At 66.5% G+C, this 13,312-nt stretch overlaps 2 protein-coding genes and 1 non-coding gene across 7 annotated transcripts in view; all 3 read left to right on the forward strand.

The window, feature by feature from the left end:
* Positions 1-9,262, forward strand: part of FLNA (filamin A) — a 28,201-nt gene extending 18,939 nt beyond the window's left edge. For all 4 annotated transcript variants that reach the window (XM_068924137.1, XM_068924138.1, XM_068924139.1 and 1 more), the window contains 15 exons: positions 10-150; positions 267-395; positions 494-667; positions 1,184-1,345; positions 1,438-1,641; positions 1,879-2,031; positions 2,462-2,584; positions 3,017-3,283; positions 3,681-3,818; positions 4,071-4,186; positions 5,913-6,045; positions 6,835-7,011; positions 7,784-8,002; positions 8,466-8,669; positions 8,764-9,262. In XM_068924137.1, the coding sequence (XP_068780238.1) occupies positions 10-150; positions 267-395; positions 494-667; positions 1,184-1,345; positions 1,438-1,641; positions 1,879-2,031; positions 2,462-2,584; positions 3,017-3,283; positions 3,681-3,818; positions 4,071-4,186; positions 5,913-6,045; positions 6,835-7,011; positions 7,784-8,002; positions 8,466-8,669; positions 8,764-8,951 (2,528 nt within the window). In that variant the 3' untranslated portion in view covers positions 8,952-9,262. The remainder of the gene's footprint in view (positions 1-9; positions 151-266; positions 396-493; positions 668-1,183; positions 1,346-1,437; positions 1,642-1,878; positions 2,032-2,461; positions 2,585-3,016; positions 3,284-3,680; positions 3,819-4,070; positions 4,187-5,912; positions 6,046-6,834; positions 7,012-7,783; positions 8,003-8,465; positions 8,670-8,763) is intronic.
* Positions 9,263-9,845: 583 nt separating this feature from the next.
* RPL10 (ribosomal protein L10) lies at positions 9,846-13,164 on the forward strand. 2 transcript variants are annotated; one of them, XM_068924225.1, is made up of 7 exons: positions 9,846-10,348; positions 10,484-10,529; positions 11,237-11,295; positions 11,479-11,586; positions 11,692-11,830; positions 12,120-12,282; positions 12,783-13,164. In XM_068924225.1, exons 2-7 carry the CDS (start codon positions 10,507-10,509, stop codon positions 12,936-12,938), a joined length of 648 nt encoding a protein of 215 aa, XP_068780326.1. In that variant the 5' UTR covers positions 9,846-10,348; positions 10,484-10,506; the 3' UTR covers positions 12,939-13,164. The 2 variants fall into 2 exon arrangements, with proteins under 2 accessions (XP_068780326.1, XP_068780325.1); XM_068924224.1 differs by lacking the exon at positions 9,846-10,348 and having other exon boundaries at positions 10,374-10,529.
* LOC138063984 (small nucleolar RNA SNORA70) lies at positions 11,887-12,025 on the forward strand. Its single transcript, XR_011137199.1, has one exon. It is a non-coding gene; the product is annotated as a small nucleolar RNA SNORA70 (small nucleolar RNA).
* Positions 13,165-13,312: the final 148 nt, after the last annotated feature.

The following is a 13,312-nucleotide window of genomic DNA, read 5'->3' on the forward strand; positions in this document are numbered from 1 at the left end:
CCCCCGCAGGCGAGGTGCGGATGCCCTCGGGGAAGGTGGCAAAGCCGGACATCACAGACAACAAGGATGGGACGGTGACAGTGCGCTTTGCCCCCACCGAGGCCGGCCTGCACGAGATGGACATCCGCTACGAGAACATGCACATCCCAGGTGGGGGGGGTTCAGGGTTCTGGGGGGCCCTTTGATGTCCACATGGCTCCGGGGGGTCCTCGTGACGCCCTGTGCCCCCCATATTCCCCCCATGACACCCCTTCCCCCCCCCCCAGGCAGCCCACTGCAGTTCTACGTGGACTACGTGAACAGCGGCCATGTCACGGCCTACGGCCCCGGTCTCATCCACGGCACCGTCAACAAGCCCGCCACCTTCACCGTCAACACCAAGGATGCTGGCGAGGGTGAGCCCGGCAGCGGGGCGTCTCCCAGACACCTGGGTCCTCTCTGGCGCCCGTGGGGACCCCCTGACCTCGCATGTGTCCCCCCCCCCCCAATTTAGGTGGGCTCTCGCTGGCCGTGGAGGGGCCTTCCAAGGCGGAGATCAGCTGCACCGACAACCAGGACGGCTCGTGCAGCGTCTCCTACCTGCCCGTGCTGCCCGGGGACTACAGCATCGTGGTGAAGTACAACGACAAGCACATCCCGGGGAGCCCCTTCACCGCCCGCATCACCGGTATGGGGGGCTTGGGGGGTCGCGGGGGTCCTGGGGGCCCCTTCACCACCTGTTATCACTGATACAGAGGGTTTGGGGGTCGCAGGGGCCTTAGGGGGTACCTAAACTGCCTGTATTACCAATATGGGGGGGTGTCAGGGGGGTCTTGGGGGTCCCTACACTGCCTCTGTCACCAATATGGGGGGTTGTGGTGTCAGAGAGGTCCTGGGGCCCCTTTCACTGCCTGTATCACTGACACAGGAGGTTTTGGGGTGTCTTGGGGGGCTCCTGTGTTGCCTGCATCACTGATACGGTGTCCTGGAGGGGTTTAGGGGAGGGCTATGGGGATCCTGAGGGTGCCTAAAGGTGCTCTGGGCAGTTGTGGGGGACCCTAGGATGGGTCTGAGGGTGCTCCAGGGGCCCTAGGGAATATGAGGGGCCCAGGGCTGTTCAGGGAGTGTCCAGGGCTCCTAAGGGCATCGGGGGGGCCCATGCCCCTGTTCCCATCCCCCACCACTAACCCCCCGCGTCCTGCAGGTGACGACAGCCTGCGCCTGTCCCACCTCAAGGTGGGCACCTCGGCCGACATCCCCCTGGACATCGGGGAGACGGACCTGAGCCAGCTCACGGCCACCGTCACCTCGCCCTCGGGGCGCGAGGAGCCCTGCCAGCTCAAGCGCCTCCGCAACGGCCACGTCGGTGAGCCACAGGGACAGGGGAGGCACGGGAGGCGTCGGGGATGGCGCTGACGCCCCCCATGTCCCCATGTCCCCCCTCCTTTCCCCGCGCAGGCATCTCCTTCGTGCCGCAGGAGGTGGGCGAGCACCTGGTGCACATCTCTCGCGGGGGGAAGCCGCTGGCCCGCAGCCCTGTGGCCGTCACCATCAGCCAGGCCGAGCTCGGGGACGCCAGCCGGGTGCGCGTGGCCGGGCCTGGCCTGCGCGAGGGCCGCACCTTCGAGCCGGCCCACTTCACCATCGACACCCGCGACGCCGGTACGGCCAGACGCCTGGGTCCCCGGGGGGGAACGGGGAGCCTGGACGCCCAGGTTCCCCCGGCAGGAGGGGGAGCGGGGTGGAGCAGGAAGCCCTGAACATCTCGCAGGGGGTGCGCAGGGTGAATCGGGCGTCCCTGGGGGTGGAGCCGAGGTCCCTCGGACACCTGAGTCCCTGGGGGTGGAGTGGGGGGGCCCCCCCGGACGCCTGGGTCCTGCTCACGGCCCCTGGCGGCAGGCTACGGGGGGCTCAGCCTGTCCATCGAGGGCCCCAGCAAGGTGGACATCACCACGGAGGAGCTGGAGGACGGGACCTGCCGCGTCTCCTACTGCCCCACCGAGCCCGGCAACTACATCATCTCCGTGAAGTTCGGGGACCAGCATGTCCCCGGTGGGCACTAGGGAGGAATGGCGTTACTGGGGGGAGCTGGGGGCACTGGGAGAGCGCTACAGGGGAGCTGGGGTGGCCAGGGAGGAACTGGGATTACTGGGGGGGAGAGTACAGGGGAGCCAGGGGTTACTGGGGAGGAAGTAGAGGTGCTGGGGGAGAGTGCCAGGGTTACTGGGAGGGAACTGGGGGTAGTGGGAGAGTGTTCTTGGGGAGTTAAGGTTACTGGGGGGCAACTGGGGAAGGAGTTGGGACTGTGGGGAGGAGCTGGGGGTACTGGGAGTGCTTTTGGGGATAATCAGTGATGTTTGGGAGAATGGCAGGACCCAGGAGGAGATGGGGCCATTCTGGAGGGCTTTGGGGGGGCCCTGGGAAGGGTTTGGGGGGGTCTCCGAGCCCCCAGGGGCTGCTCTGACCCCCCTGGGCCCCGCAGGGAGCCCCTTCTCAGTGAAGGTGACAGGTGAGGGCCGGGTGAAGGAGAGCATCACGCGCCGGCGCCGGGCTCCCCAGGAGGCCAGCGTGGGCACCGCCTGCGACCTCAGCCTCAAGATGCCGGGTGAGTGTGTGTGTGTGTGGGGGGGGGGCCACAGGGGGGCCAAGAGACTCCTGGGGGGGTCCTGGGGGCTCTTTACATGTCTTCAAGTGTCCTGGGGGGGGGGGTGTTGGGTGGCCCAGAATGTCTTGGGGGTCCTAGGAGGCTCCTGGGGAGTTTGGGGAGGAACCCAGGGATGAGTTGGGGGCTTGTGGGGACCCAAGAGGGGTGGGGGAAGATGGGACAAAGTCTGGGAGTCCCTGGGGACATATAAGGGGTCCCTGGGGGTGCACAAACAGCCAGAACAGGGTCTGCAGGGACCCCAGGAACTTGCGGGGGACCCCAGGGACCACTTGGAGGCACAGGACAGGGTCTGTGGGGACCCAGGGGATGAGTGGGGGTCCTCGGGGAGGCAGGCACGAGTCGGGACCCCCCCGGTGACCCGCATCCCCGCAGAGCTGAGCCCCCACGACGTGACGGCGGTGGTGACGGGCCCCTCGGGCCAGGCGGTGGCGGCCCAGGTGCTGGAGGGCGACAGCGGCGCCTACTGCATCCGCTTCGTGCCCACCGAGACGGGCGTCCACTCAGTCAGCGTCAAGGACCGGGGCCAGCACGTGCCCGGCAGCCCCTTCCAGTTCACCGTGGGGCCCCTGGGCGAGGGGGGCGCCCACAAGGTCCGCGCCGGCGGCCCCGGTCTCGAGCGGGCCGAGGCTGGAGTGCCAGGTGAGCGGCGGCTCCCCGAAACCCCACTGGGGCTCCCCAAACTCACCCGCATCTGCCCGAGGTGCCCCCAAGCCTGACCGGGGCTTCTCAAACTTAACTGGGGATCCTGAACCTGCTTTAGACATCCCAAAACCCACCTAGAGCTCTTTGAACCCCTCTAGGGTACCTGGATCTACCTAAGGTGCCCCCAAACCTACCTAGAGCTCCCCAAAACCTCCTTGTGGCTGCCCAAACCTAGTTGGGGCAACTGGATCTGCCTAAGATGCCCCAAAACCCAGAGCTCCCCCAAAACCTCCTTGGGGCTGCCCAAACCCAGGTAGGGCTCCCGAGTCCTCTTCAGGCACCCCAAAACCCAGCTAGAGCTCCCCAAAACTCACTTTTCACCCCCACCCCCCAGCCGAGTTCAGCATCTGGACACGGGAGGCGGGCGCTGGGGGCCTCTCCATCGCCGTCGAGGGGCCCAGCAAGGCCGAGATCGCCTTCGAGGACCGCAAGGACGGCTCTTGCGGCGTCTCCTACGTCGTCCAGGAGCCTGGTACGGGGGGCGTTTTAGGGGGCTGCCAGGGGGCACGGGGCAGGTTTGGGGGTGCTGTGGGGCTCTAGAGAGTGGTAGCGGGGCTGGGGGTGCCAGGGGACACCCCTATTAACGCTGTCCCTGCGTCCCTTATCAACACCGTCTTCGCGTCCTCCCGCATTGCCTGTTGACGCTGCCCGTGCCCCAGGTTGACGCCGCCTCTGTCCTGGCGAACTCGTGTCCCCCCTGCCAACGCTGTCCCTGTCCCCGCAGGCGACTACGAGGTGTCGGTGAAGTTCAATGAGGAGCACATCCCCGACAGCCCCTTCGTGGTGACGGCCGCGGCCCCCTGTGACGCCGCCCGGCGCCTCACTGTTTCTAGCCTTCAGGTGAGGCACTGGGAGAAACCCCCCCCTCGCACCCCCCCGGCTGGGCCACGGGCCGGGCACGCGCAGGAACAGGGCTGCAGGGAGATTTTGGGGCTCTCTAGGGGGCTGCAGGGCTCAAGGAAGGCTATAGTGAGGTTTTGGGGGCATCTGAGGGGCTGAAGAGGGTCTTTAGTGAGGTTTTAGGAGTGCCTGGAGACTGAAGGGGATTTTAGTGAGGTTTTGGGAGTGTTTAGGTGGACTGCAGGGCTTATGGGGGGCTTCAATGAGGTTTCGGGGGGTGTCTGGGGGGGGTTACGTAGATCTCAGGAGCTTTAGTAAGGTTTTGGGGGTCTCTGGGGCTGCTTTTATAGGGTTTTGGAGGTGTCAGGGAAGGGCTGTCTATCTCTAAGGGATTTTCAGGGGGATTTTGGGGGCGTCTATCAAGGCTGGCTAGCTCTAGGTGGGGCTTGAGTGGGATTTTGGGGTTGAGCAGGCAGACCACCTCGCTCCAGTAGGGCTCCAGTGATGTTTTAGGGATGTCTTGGGGGGCATCAGCAGGGTGTCTAGCAGGACTCTTTACAGCTCTGGGGAGCTTTTAGGGGGTCATTGAGGGAATCTGGGGATGCCCACATCGCTCTAGGGGCACCCATGTGATTTTTGGGGGGCTCATGGGGGCACCTGTGTGGCTCCAGGGGTCTTTAGGGGCTGCCTAGCCCTTGGGGGGCTTTGGGGGTGTCTGTAGATCTCCAGGGAGTCGTTTTCGGGGAGGAGGTCTATGAAGGTTTAGAGGGATTTTGGGGTCCCTGCGCTGGCCCAGGCAGCCCGTGTGTCCCCCCAGCCGTCCCGGGGGGCTCCGGGGGTCTTCTCTCGTGTCTCTTTTAAAGGCTATTAACAGCCTCCCCCCCCGTTCAGGGGGCGACCCCGGGGCCCGGATGGGCCTTAACGGGAGAGAGCGGCCCCCCAAAACCCCCCCAGCACCCCCAATCCCCGGGGACGCCCGGGTCCCCCGTTCTCTCCCGTTAAGCTCTCCGGCCCCCAAAAGGTAAGTGGGGTATCGGGTAGGGGACAGGGGGTTCCCCCGACACCTCTAAATCCCTCCCCGGCCCCTGGGGGGGCACATGGCACCCCCAAATCGGGGGGGAGGATTTCCTCAGCCTCCCAAATCCTTCCTTGCAAAAGGGGGAACCCCTGAAGTCAGGGGGATTTGGTTAGAACCCTTCCCCTAAGGCAGGTTTTGGAGTGGGGATCCCCCCCGATGTGATTTTGGGGTCCAGTTCCCCACCAGGGTCATTTCGGGGTACGGATTTCCCTCCTCCCCTGGGGGGATCTTGGGGTGCAGATCCCTCCCGGGGTTGTTTCGGGGTGTGGGGTTCCTCCCCAGGGTTATTTGGGGTCTTAGTCATGCCAGGGTTGTTTAGGGGGTGGGTTTTGGGGTGCAGCTGCCCCCCTGGTTTATTCCAGAGGAAAGTTTTGGGGTGTTAATCCCCCTCATCTTATTTGAGGTGACGTTTTGGGGACGTTAATGCCCCCCCGGGTTATTTGGGGCAGAGTTTTGGGTGCAACTGCACCCCAAGGCTTTTTGAGACGGCTCTTTCAGGGCAGTAATCCCCCCCAGGATTATTCTGGGTAGGGTTTGGAGCTGCCAGCACCCCCAGGGATGGGTGTTTTGGGGTTGAGGGGTTAGGATGGGCCCCCTCCCCACGGTGGGGGGCTCCCCCCCCCCTCGCTAACGGTCTCTGCCCCCCAGGAGTCCGGGCTGAAGGTGCACCAGCCGGCCTCCTTCGCCGTCAGCCTCAACGGGGCCAAGGGGGTGCTGGACGCCAAGGTGCACAGCCCCTCGGGAGCCCTCGAGGAGTGCCACATCACCGAGGTCACCGAAGGTGAGGGGACCCAGGCGTCCGGGCCCGCGGGGAGCCCGCCTCCGCCTCCCGGGCCTCGCAGGGACCCAGGCGTCCAGGCAGCCCCCCCGCTGCTGTTGGGCACCCCGGCGTCCAGGCAGCCGGGTCCAGCTGCCGCCGCAGCGCCCCCCTCCTGGGGACCCAGGCGTCCGGGCAGCCGAGCCCCCCCATAGGGGACGGTAATGTTGGACCCCCGCTGCCCGAGACCTTGGGGGCCCAGGCGTCCGGGGGCTGCCCTCCCCGAGGACCCAGGCGTCCGGGCTCTCTCCCGGCAGCGCGTGGTGAGCTCGTTCTTGCTGGTTGGCGGGAGGGCGGGGGGGGCACTGGGTTTTGGGAGATGAGGGGGGATTTTGGGGTCCCCCCCAGGTTCAGGGGGGCCCCGCTGGCTCTGTCAGCTTGGTTTCAGAGCCTTCCCCCTCGCCTGAGGGGAGGGATTTTGGAGGGGGTCTTCCTGGCCCCAGTGAGAAGGGTATTTTGGGGTCCTCTGGGCCCCCTGGGGGCCTGGCTGACCCCACTGTCCCATTTTGGGGTCCCCCACCCTATGGGGAAGTTGAGGGGCATCCCTGATGGTTTAGGGGTGCCCCATGGACCCTGTGAGCTTTTTGGGGAGGGGTCCAAGAGGTTTGGAGCCCCCCCATGGGACTCAGGGGTGCCCTGCAGCAGCCCCTCTGGAGCTTGGGGGAATTTCAGGGGGTTTTGGGGGGTGGCAGCAGGTTTGGGGGGCCCCCACTGACCCCCACGTCCCGTCCCATTCCCCCCCACCCCCGGCAGACAAGTTTGCGGTGCGGTTCATCCCGCGGGAGAACGGCGTTTACTCCATCGACGTCAAGTTCGACGGCTCGCACATCCCCGGCAGCCCCTTCAAGGTGCGGGTGGGCGAGCCGGGCCAGGCCGGCGACCCCGGCCTCGTCTCCGCCTACGGCCCCGGCCTCGAGGGCGGCACCACAGGTACGGCCGGGCTGGGGCGTCTATAGGGGACTGGGGGAGCCCTGTGGGGTCCAACAGGGCCCTTACGGGGGCACCGGGCCGGGCGGACGACCCCGGCCCCGTCTCTGCCTGCAGCCCCAGCCTCACAGGTAGGTCCTGGGAGTGGGCGGGGGGTCCTATGGGGTCCTGCAGGATCCATAGGGGACCCTACAGAGCCCCATGGGGGTCATAGGGCATCCTGTGTGGCCCTGTAGGGCCCTTACAGGATCTTGGGGGTGGGGGGGTTATGGGGTCCTACAGGGCCACAAGGGGATTCTATGGTGTCGGGGGCCCCATTGGGCCCTCTGGGGGTCTTGGGGGCTCCTATAGGATCCTGCAGCTTCCTACAGGCGCCTGTGGGGTCCTACCGGGCCCTATGGGGTCGTAGTGGGGTTGAGGGGCCTATGGAGTCATGGGGAGCTCTGTGGGGTCCTGCAGGTCCTTATGGGATTGGGGAGCGGCTAACAGTGTCCCACAGGCCCCTGTGGGATCTTAGGGGTCCTACAGGGCCCTATGGGGTTGGCAGGCCCTATGGAGTCATAGAGGCTGCTGTGGGGTCCTTATGCAGTCGAGTGGACTCTACAGCATCTTATAGGCGCCCCTGTGGGGTCTTAGGGGGCCCTGTGGGGTCCTGTAGGGCCCCACAGTGTCACAGGGGCCCCATGGGGTGGGGGGGGTCCCTCTGGGGAGGCGGCAGGGAGGGCGACCCCGGAGCTGCAGTTGTGGGGTGCCCCACGCCGCCGCACCCCCCCAGGCTCGCCGGCGGAGTTCGTGGTGAACACGGCCAAGGCGGGCCCCGGGGCGCTGGCCGTCACCATCGACGGCCCCTCCAAGGTGAAGATGGAGTGCCGCGAGTGCCCCGAGGGCTACCGCGTCACCTACACCCCCCTGGCCCCCGGCAGCTACCTCATCGCCGTCAAGTTCGGGGGGCCCCACCACATCGCCGGCAGCCCCTTCAAGGCCAAGATCACCGGTGCGGGGAGGGTGTGGGGGGGAGTTGGGGGGCGGGAGGGCTGAGGGAAGGATGGGGGGCTGGCAGGATTTGGGGGTCAGAAGGGCTGCAGGAAGGATTTGGGGGTGGGAGGGCTGCAGGGAGGATTTTAGAGGGGGATGTGGGGGCAAGAGGGGTGGGGGGAGGATTTTAGGGGGGGATGTGGGGGGTCAGGAGGGCTGAGGGAAGGACTTGGGAATTGGTGGGATTTTGGGGTCAGGAGGGTTGAGGGAAGGATTAGGGGGATATTGGGGGGCAGGAGCAGTGCAGGAAGGATGGGGGACTGGCAGGATTTTGGGGTCAGGCTGGAGGAAGGATTTAGGGGTGGGAGGGTTGGGGGAAGGATTTCAGAGGGGATTTGAGGGGGGGCCCTAGGGGGAGGTCTTGACCCCCGGGGGATTTCGGGGCCGTCCCGGGCCCCCCTGCCAGCGCCTCGTCCCCGCAGGCCCGCGCCTGGTGAGCAGCCACAGCCTGCGCGAGACGTCGTCGGTGCTGGTGGACGCGGGGGGCCGGGCCGAGGCTGGGGGGGCCCCGCCGGGCGCCCCCAAGTTCCCCTCCGACGCCGCCAAGGTGGTGGCCAAGGGGCTGGGGCTCAACAAGGCCTTTGTGGGCCAGAAGAACTCCTTCACCGTCGACTGCAGCAAGGCCGGTACGGCGGCCCGGACCCCTGGGTCCTGCTGGGGGGGGGGGGCACCGCTTTTTGGAGTGAGGTGCCCCAAATTTGGGTGTTTTCCTCCCCTTAGGGAACAACATGCTGCTGGTGGGGGTGCAGGGCCCGCGGGCGCCCTGCGAGGAGATCGTGGTGAAGCACCTGGGCAACCAGCTCTACAATGTGGGCTACCTGCTGCGCGACCGGGGCGACTACGTCCTGGTGGTCAAGTGGGGCGACCAGCACGTGCCCAACAGCCCCTTCCACGTCTCCGTGCCCTGAGCCCCCCGGACGCCTGGGCCCCGCGCACCGCCACTGCCGCCGCTCCAACCACTCCCCCCATCACGCTGCCCCCCTTACCTGCCCGGGAGGGGGGGCCGAGAAGAGCCTCCCCCCCCATTTCTGCCGCTTCCATCATGTATCTCTCCTTCCCCCCCCCTTATTTTTTTTTTAATTTTATTTTAATTTTTTAACATGAGTTTAGGGGGGGGTTTGGCACCCAGCGCTGGTGACCCTCCCCCGCTGCCCCCCCCCCCGCCGGGGGGGTGCTGGGAGGGGGGCAGCGACCCCCAATAAAAACTTGTTCTGCTTCACCCTGCCTCCGCCCTCGTGTCGGGGGGGGGGGGGGCGCTCCATACAGGGGCTCCCCTATATATAGTGTCAGAGGCCCCTAGGGGCGAGGGAGGCCCTATAGCAGGGCGGTTCCTATATCTGGGGGGGTATAGGGGGCACTGGATGGAGGGGAGCCTCTATGGGGAAGGGCTGAGACATATGGGGATCCTATCGGGGGTGTCACAGCTCAAGGGGGGCCTATACATGAAGGTGCCCTATATATATGGGGTGCCCTATACATGGGGGGTAAATGCATGGGGGATCCTGCACAGCGGGAGGCTCCAGGGTGGGGGGGAGCCAGGGGGCCCATACGTTCCCGGGGTGTCGCCCCCTATAGCTGAGCCCGCTGGATGCAAATGTATGCAAATGAGGCGGTATAACGCGTCCTCCCCTTATGCAAATGATCTGGGGCTATGCAAATAACCCCGCCTACGTCAACACACCCCCTCCCCCCAGCCAGAGCCGTCCCGCCCAATCAGCTCCCAGGTAGCCGCCCACGTGAGGCGGGGAGGACTGATACTCTATTGTGCGAGGGGAAGGCTAGAGCGCCCATCGGTGGGGTGGGGCGGGGCTGGCGGGCGGCTGTGCGCATGCGCGGAGGCCTTGACCGCCGGTGGCCCCGGCGTGAGCGGGGCACAAAATGGCGGCGCTGCTCCCAGCTGCGCATGCACGAAACTCTATGCTCGCAATCCCGGGCTAGAGCGGAGGGAGAGACCGCGCCTGCGCACCCCACTAGTGCTCTCTGATTGGCTCATGCCCCTCTCTATGCCGGATGCGCCGCCTGGAAGGACAACGTCCGTCTCTATCACCCGGAAGCGCCCCCGGGACCGCCCCGCCGCGCTCCGCCGCGCTCCTCCCGCTTCGCAGCGGCGCGCGGCACCGGAACCGCTTCCTCGGCGCCGGCGGCGGCCGCCGAGCGCGGCGGGGCCGAGCGGCGAGGGCGAGTCCTCCAAGCGGTCGGCCAGAGCGCCGCCGGAAGCGGCGGGGCGTGACCGGAAGTCGAGGGGCGGAGCGGAGTATATAAGGGACGCGCAGGCGCTGCCGCCCTCTTTTTCGCGCTCGGCCAGGTGCGTGCGGGGCCGCGCGGGCCGCGCGGGCCGAGGGGGCCGGGCCGGGGAGCCGTTACCTTGACGACGCCCCCCGCCCCCGTTGCCATGGCGACACCCTTCACGCCCCCCCCCTCCAAACTTTGTCTCTTCCAGGTGCCCCCCGGCCCGGAGCTGCCATGGGCCGCCGCCCGGCGCGATGGTGAGCCGCGTGACGTCAGCGCGGGGAGGGGGGCGGCGCCGTGACGTCGCGTGTCGACGTCACCGGGGGGCAGTGCTGGAGGGTTTGGGGGTGGGGGAGGTTTGAGGGCTCTCCGGGGGCGGGGGGCTCGAGGGGTCTGGTCTGGGGGTCTGTGCGGTTTATAGGGGGGCTCAGGAGTAGTCTGAGGGCCCGAAGGGGGGTCTGGGGGCTGCCCTGAGGTCCCTGTGGGGTGTCTGGGGGGCTCGGGGGGGTATCTAGGAGTGTTTAGGGTTTGTTTGGGGGCTGCCCTGGGCTGTCTGTGCGTCTCCAGGGGGTCTCAGGGTGCTCAGAGGTGTCTGAGAGTTGCCCCGGGTGTGTTTGGGTCTCAGTGGTGTTTGTGGGGGGGTCTGCGGGGTTGACAGCTGCCTTGGGATATACAGGGGGTTCAGAGGTGTCTATGGGGTATCTAGGGGGGCTCCGAGGCCTCTGGGAGCTGCTCCAGGATGCTTTTGGGGGCGTGTAGGGGGGCTCTATGGGCTGTCTCGGGGTCTGTGGGACCTCTCAGCGCTTAAGAGTGTCTGTGGGATGTTTAGGGAGACTCGGGGGCACTGGGGGCTGCCCCAGGGCCCAGGGTGTTTTGGGAGTCACTGGGAGGATTCAGATCTATCCAGGGGGTGGGGGGGGTTGGACTTTTGGGGCTCCCCCTCACTGCTCTTCCTCCCCCCCAGTTACAGATACTGCAAGAACAAGCCATACCCCAAGTCCCGTTTCTGCCGAGGGGTCCCTGGTAAGTTGGGAGGCCCTACATGGCCCCCCCCACCTCAAACCGTGGGGCTTTGTGCAGGTCCCAACAGCAGGGGATGACCCTGACACCCCCCCTCCCGAAACGGGGCGGGGGAGGGACACCATGGGGTGGCATCCCTGCTGGGGGGAGCCACCCCTGACCTGCCGTGTTCCCCCTCCTCCCCAGACCCCAAAATCCGCATCTTTGACTTGGGCCGGAAGAAAGCGAAGGTGGACGAGTTCCCGCTGTGCGGACACATGGTGTCGGACGAGTATGAGCAGCTCAGCTCCGAGGGTGCGTCAGGGGGCCCCAGAGGCTGGGGGAGGGGGGTCCCTTTTGGGGGGGGGGGGGTCCTGGCCAGCCGTGACCCTCCCTCCTCCCCATTTCTGCCCTTGGCAGCGCTGGAGGCCGCCCGCATCTGCGCCAACAAGTACATGGTGAAGAGCTGCGGCAAGGACGGCTTCCACATCCGCGTGCGCCTCCACCCCTTCCACGTCATCCGCATCAACAAGATGCTCTCATGTGCCGGCGCCGACAGGTCCGAAACGGGGCGGGGGCACCCTGAAACGGGGGTTGGGGGGGGGAAACCTTTCCTTGCAGCCAATTAAGCCGGCCGTGGTCCCCCCTGCTGTGGGGCCCCGGCGTGCCCTGGCTGCGCACAGCAACCCCCCTGGCTGTGTAGGGCGCCCCGTCCGCCCGCCGCGGGGCGCCCCAAGGGGCCGGGGGCACAGGGGCAGCTGTGGGGCTGGGCTTGGGGTTTGGGGAGGGGGGTTTTGTGGGGGATCGTGCTGATTTCCTCCGCCTCCACAACGTGGCGTTGTCTCCAGGCTGCAGACGGGGATGCGGGGCGCCTTCGGGAAGCCCCAGGGCACCGTGGCCCGGGTCCACATCGGCCAGGTCATCATGTCCATCCGCACCAAGGCCCAGAACAAGGAGCATGTGGTGGAGGCCTTGCGGCGCGCCAAGTTCAAGTTCCCGGGGCGCCAGAAGGTAGCGGGGGGCCCCCCTGGTCGGGGTTTGGGGGGGGCTAGGAGGGGCTGATCACACTGGGGGGGGGGGGGGCACCTCAGTGCCCCTTGTCCTGAAGACTCATTACTAGTTGTTCTTCAGCTGTGAGGGTGCAAGGGAGCTTGAGGGCTCCCTGAGGGGCACAGGGACACATTTCGGGGCATTGGAAGGTACTGGGGGGGCCCTGTAGGGTCTGGAGAGTGCTTATGCGGGCGGGGGATGACAAAAAAGAGGTTTTTTGGGGGGGGTTCCCCAAAACCCACAGCGAGGCACCCAGGGCTGTCAGCTCTGGGGAGGGACCTGAGAGGCAACTAAGGGGTTCATGGAGGATTGGGGGGGGGCTGTGGGGTTTGGGGGAGGCAGAAGGGATTGGGGTGCCTCTGTGGGGGATATGGGTTTTTTTGGGGGGGGGCTCCAGGGTAGGTTTGGGGTGCGTGGGAGGGTTTTGGGGTGCCCCTGACCCCCTGCCCCCCCCCCCCCAGATCCACATCTCCAAGAAGTGGGGGTTCACCAAGTTCAACGCGGACGCCTTCGAGGACATGGTGGCCCAGCGGCGCCTCATCCCCGACGGCTGCGGGGTGAAGTACGTCCCCAGCCGTGGCCCCCTCGACCGTTGGCGGGCCCTGCACGCCGCCTGACACCCCCCCACCCCCCCAAAAACACTGCCCCGGGGCCCCCTGGCATCCTGGGCCCCCCCCTCAGGGTGTCTCAGAGCAGTAGCTGCTGAGGGGGGAACCCCCTCAGGGGCCCCCCCCAGGGTTTTGGGCGGTTGGGGAGCTGCCTTTGGGGAGCCCCTCGTGGTTTTTTTAGGTGGGAGAGCCCCCCCAAACCAGGAGGAATAAAGGTCTTTGGCCTTGCCCCCACCCCACTGCCCATTGGCCTGGTTTTTGGGGGGAAAAAATGTGAGATTTTAGGGTCACCTTGTACCCCTGCATTGGGGCCTTGGGGGGGGTTGAGGGTCTGAGGGAGGTTTTGGGGTGCCCCTGCAGTGGTTGCTGAGCTTATGGCCTTT

The sequence above is a fragment of the Struthio camelus genome, chromosome 38 (assembly GCF_040807025.1).
Source record: "Struthio camelus isolate bStrCam1 chromosome 38, bStrCam1.hap1, whole genome shotgun sequence".
NCBI lineage: Eukaryota > Metazoa > Chordata > Aves > Struthioniformes > Struthionidae > Struthio > Struthio camelus.